General features: G+C 30.7%; 1 protein-coding gene across 1 annotated transcript; it reads left to right on the forward strand.

The window, feature by feature from the left end:
• Positions 1 to 891: 891 nt before the first annotated feature.
• On the forward strand, positions 892 to 4,289 carry LOC109339522 (protein lin-12). The gene is made up of 6 exons (XM_019576977.1): positions 892 to 1,070; positions 1,297 to 1,455; positions 2,660 to 2,740; positions 2,836 to 2,961; positions 3,515 to 3,610; positions 3,980 to 4,289. The coding sequence occupies exons 1-6, from the start codon at positions 968 to 970 to the stop codon at positions 4,054 to 4,056; spliced, it is 642 nt and encodes a 213-aa protein (XP_019432522.1). The 5' UTR covers positions 892 to 967; the 3' UTR covers positions 4,057 to 4,289.
• The last annotated feature ends 1,321 nt before the right edge of the window (positions 4,290 to 5,610 follow it).

Genomic DNA, 5,610 nt, shown 5'->3' on the forward strand with positions numbered 1-5,610 from the left:
GACTAATCTCTTTCCACATATAGAAATCATTAAAATGGGATTTATGTCTCCCAATAGAACTTTTATTATTCACATCACACAAATTACCCCTCTAAGAGTATACTTAGAAAATAAAATTGTACAATTTTTTTTTACTTTTTTAGAAATGATTTCTGGAAACAAAACTTGAACATTATTACAATTTACATTGTTTTCCCATATATTTTAGACCCAAAAAAACATATATACAAATGAAACAAAAAATGTGTAAAAAATAGAAACAAAATCCATAAGATGAAAACATATAACATTCTTTGAAAAACAACATAATTATTAACTTTGTTAAGGAATATCTATTTGAATGAGATGGTTAAATAATGAATGTTGGATTAATTTCATTTGACCTTTTCGAATCTCTCACGACTGACTACACCAATAACCCCATTCCAGGGGTTTGACTATGTAAATATCGTCCACGCTGAAATATGATCAGTCAAATCACGTTTCTCAATGGCCATGTAATTAAGAGTATTGAATCATTGCGTTGCATATGGTACTTCTATACACGTGCCACAATATCTAAGACCGAAACATACTCAACTTCCAACGACCCACCACTATTATCATGTTCACGCACACACCACTTTTCCTGCTCTACCCACGCCCCTCAATAAATTCATTCATCTACTACTAATAAGATGTTGATTTAATAATATAAAACTTTATTGGATCTGGATTCCCAAATAGGTCAACAATAAAAAAAGGTAAATGTTTGATTTCTGGTTATTGAGGAAGAGTAGTCCTAAGAGAATACCTTAATAATACCTACAAGAACAAAAATCATTCACATACTCATATAACTTATATTTTCAAAGTTGTCCATGAGTCATTTATATACATAGACAAGTCACTTGTACCTGATCTTTGTTTTTTTCTTTTCTCCATATTGTTGTATGAGCCTCTTTCTTTTTCTTTCTTATTGTTAGAAATGGCCTTTGCAAGTGTCATAGCTCTTTCAGTTATACTAGTTCTTCTGCAACCTCTTTCAACTACAAGTGACTTCCTTTCTCCTCTGCTCTCTCCCATTTTTGGTTTGTGACTCTTCCCTTGTAACTATAAATTCTGTGTATAATATGTTTTATGGGATTCCTTTATTGGGATATTATATTTGTTGGTTTTTATTTGTGGGCTTGAGATTTAACAAGTGTATGAGTAAAGGGTCTTCTCAAATTATTATTATTATGTTATGCATGATTGGTTATTTGGAGCATGAAATTTCTTAGTTATTTTGTATTAAATGTGAGATGTGTTCCTCAGATGATGTTTGTAAAGAAGTGGAGTGTGGAAAAGGAACTTGCAAACCTTCAAAGAATAGCACTTTCTTGTTTGAATGTGAGTGTGATCCAGGTTGGAAGCAAGCTCTTGCTTCTGATGATGAATCAGTATTGAAGTTTCTTCCTTGCATAGTTCCCAATTGTAAGAACTTTGATCTCTTCTTGATCATAAAAAGAAAATTTGTGTTCACTATTATTTTGTAGCTCTATGTTGAGTGTTGATTTAATCATAACACATACTTGCTATGATGGGATCAGAATTTGGTAGTAAAATGCTTGTTTTAGAGTGAGTCTCGTCGAGATGATAAGGTCGCTTAGCTTGTGACCTGGAGGTCATGGATTCAAATCCTATTGTCTTTTCGCCTGTTGGATAAAGCTACATACATGTATCACCATCATACCCGAGTAGGTGGGAGCCTCATGCATTAGGCTGTCATTTTTGTGAAATGCTTGTTTTCAATTATATACTAATACAGCACATCATAATTTCTGAAGCACTAAGTGATATGTATTATGTTCTGAGTTTGTTGTCTACTTTTGCTGCATGTGATTGAAAAGATCAATGGTATTTGGAAGTGGCCAAATCATAAGTTTAGAAGCAATGAAGTTGCAACATAAGAAAGTAACATCATAAATTGGTGGAAATTAAGTCTAGAGATTATCTTCACAAACTTGGATTCTGCCAGGTTAAGTTCTCTGTACTGGGATGTTAAAATAATATGAAAAGTAGATCTTGGTATAATACTATAATGCTTCGCAACTACCTAATTTAGAAGTAATTAATTTTAAGTTTTATTTTTGTTACTACCAAGAGTATCCCCTTCCGGGATGTGTGACTGTCCGTCTAACAAGTGTCGTTCCCAAGAATAAAAAATTAATGTTAAGTTGGTAACACCCTAAAATGAGAGGAAATTAATTTAGAGCAATGTTTGTGGGAAAATGAGGCCTCAATTGCAGTCGCATTGAGGAAACTCCCAAAACCGCAAAAGTATGTTTGAGAGCATTAACTCAAAATACAAAATTATCATGTACATATGAACTAAACACTGTTTAAACCTGGGCAATGTAATATTTGTGATAAATTTCTTGGGAGTTGAGAGTGTAACTCTATACCTTTACTATGACCATTTACCAAGTTGAAGTGTACAGCTAACTAATGAACAAAAAGAATGAGGTTTCTGTTGCAGCTGCATCAAATATTTAGGCATTAGTTTATATCAACTGGTATAAATAGAGACTAAGATTTGAACTGTGATTGATTTGAACCATTCTTGAATTTTCTATATGACTATCAAAAGTATTTTATCTTTTAGGATGCTGAAAGATTTTCATGGTGTCTTTTCTAGGTACTCTGAACTACTCTTGCTCTATAGCTCCTACCCCTGCTCCAGAAAAAGCAAGAAAAGCCAATGAGTCAATATTTAATGGTAATTGAAAGATATAAGTCATATAATTAGCACTCATGTTTTAGTTTCATATTATTTTTCTGATATTGTAGTATATTGTTCATTTGTTGATGTAGCTTGCCATTGGGTTGATTGTGGAGGTGGCTCATGCAACAAGACATCATTGTTCTCTTATAGTTGTGGATGTGATGCTGGTTATTACAATCTTCTCAATGTCACTGCGTTCCCTTGCTATAAAGAATGTAAGGGTACAAGCCTCAGTTATAATGAAAACCATTCATTTTAGGGGAATCATGTGTTTTCTAGGATTAATTTTTAAGGAAGATAATTATGATCTATATGAACTTTATATATCTTACAAATTAGACAATGTTTTTGGTTGAAGGTCGATTGCCTAACACAATCTTCACTTTTATCCGGGTTTAGAACCAGCTAGGATTAGAAATGATTGCGTTATGCAGAAAGTTGAGGCATCTCCTATTATAGAAAAAGATGGTAGAGTTGAGCCTTAGGTAGTTTGGACATGTGTAGAAGAGACCAGCAGAAGTCTCCTGGAAGGAGAGTAGATAAAATGAAAGCTAATCTAATTTCTAAAGGAAGAGGGAGACCTAGAAAAACAATCAGGAAAGAAAGACTTAGATCTATGTTTTATCAATAAAACTAATTTATGATAGAGCATTATGATGTCATTAGATCCATGTAATCAATCTCACCTAGTAGAATAAAGACTTCTATTGTTGTATATGCAACTTTCTGCCTCAAATAATAGTTGAGATTTGAATTTTTGTATTCTAGGTAATATTGGCTTGGGTTGCTCTGACCTTGGAATACCAATGACAAATACATCTACTGCTGAACCACCAGCATTGAATGACAACAGTAAAAATGAGGGTAAGATCACAACTTAACTATATGCTAAGTCTACATTTGCTTTTTTCTATTATTGTTCATCCCAAAAGGTCAACAAAATTAGTTGCATGGATTGGTCTTATTAGGACCACCTTGATTACATATTTTTCTTCATAAAAATCTCAAGAGAACATGAACTCTAATTCCATAAATAAACTTATGGGTGCATCACTACTAATCTTTTGAAAGCTACATAAATAGGGTCCAATTGTTATCAAAAGCGCATTCTTTTTCTAACTTCTGTGAACCTATTTATTATACATTTTTCTAGGAACTTTATAAGTGGGTGTAATATCTTAATCAAAACCTTGGGTTAATTCCCTTTTTTCTATTATTTTTTTTGTTTATCAGCTAGCTCAATTCTAGAAGGAAGATCACTTTGGATGGCCATGCTGATTATGTTCCTGGTGATGATCCAGTTGCAATAGAAGACATGTTGTATGGTTTTACAAGTATCTTACTTTATGACATTGTTTTGGAGGGTAGTGGTGATCATATGAAAGGGATCAGAATTTAATCACATGCTAATATTAGTTATCATAGAGATTACAGTAGAAATGTAGAGCCTCTATGTCACTTTTGTCTTCGTTTTTTCAATTTTTGTATACAAGTTATTCCAGAACACAAATGGATGATTGAAGATTTTGTAAAAGTTTATAATTTTCCCAAAGTGTTATGGATTTATTTGTTTGGCAAAGGTTTTATTTACTTGCAAATGATTCAATTAGGGATTTCATCTTAAAACCAAGTAGGATTTAATCTTAAAACCAATTATGGATTTTGTTAGAATAATTGAGCTTAATTCCATTCAAAAACTTAGGATGCCCAAACCTTATTAATGGTGTGATTGGATGTAGTTTTCTCTTAAACACACACTCACACTTAAGAATGAACTTAAGATTGTGGGATTAAACATTGTAGTTAGCCCTAATACAATATTAGATTTCTACATATAGCCTTGATATGCATACAACACTCCTCATGTTTTAAATTGTTCTTTCCAGACTTATCCTTAATGAAGTTATTAAAGAAAAAATCAATTATTTATTTTAGCTTTTTTGATTTAATATATATATACACTAAAAGTGAAAATATTTTTTACATTGTTAATATATCTTCTACTATTTATATATTAACTATTGTGGTCTCTTTAACAAAAGTAATAGTAGGTGACAATTGGATGGATTTTGATGAATTTGGATTTGGATCTCAATGAACGAATGGAAAGTCATTCATTAATCCATATAAATTCATTCCTCGTATTTTTAAATTATCTAATTCATTCATATTCAATGGATTCCAATCCATCCATGTATTCATTTTAATGGAGTGTATGAATGGATATCCAATTCATTTTTTTAATTTGAACTAAACATTTTTAGTAAAACATTTTTAAAAATCAATAAAAATGTTTTTTTAACAAATATATTTAAAAAAATACTTTTCCTAAAGCATTTTTAAAAAGGTGAATTTATGAAGTTTTTCTCTACACGAGAAATATGAGATTCTAATGAGAGAAAGTAATCAAAAGATAAATCAATTAATTTAACATCAAAATTAGAATAAAGCATTGGGAATAATCAAAGTTGAGGAAAATGAAACATTCAATGAACATAAGAAGGAAGGAAGATATTGAAAAAAGAAACATCTATAAAAGAAGAAAACTTTTTGAAATAATGTTTTGTTAAAAAAAAATATTATGAATCCATTTCTTAGAAAGAGAGTAGTTTATAAATATGTGATATCAATATATGATAATCAAGTAAAAATATTATTGATTTTATTCCAAACAATATAGATCACAGGATTGAGGAATAAAAGGCTTACTATTTGTTGAAGATAAACTTTAGTTAGCAAAAAAAAATTATTAAACTAATATATAAAAAACTTCTATCAGTTTTTTGAAAAAAAAGATTGAGTAGCCCTTCTTATTTTTATAAATAAAAAGATATTGTAAAATATTCACTCACTACCCAGACATG

The sequence above is a fragment of the Lupinus angustifolius genome, unplaced genomic scaffold, assembly GCF_001865875.1.
Source record: "Lupinus angustifolius cultivar Tanjil unplaced genomic scaffold, LupAngTanjil_v1.0 Scaffold_79_66, whole genome shotgun sequence".
NCBI classification, from domain to species: Eukaryota; Viridiplantae; Streptophyta; class Magnoliopsida; order Fabales; family Fabaceae; genus Lupinus; species Lupinus angustifolius.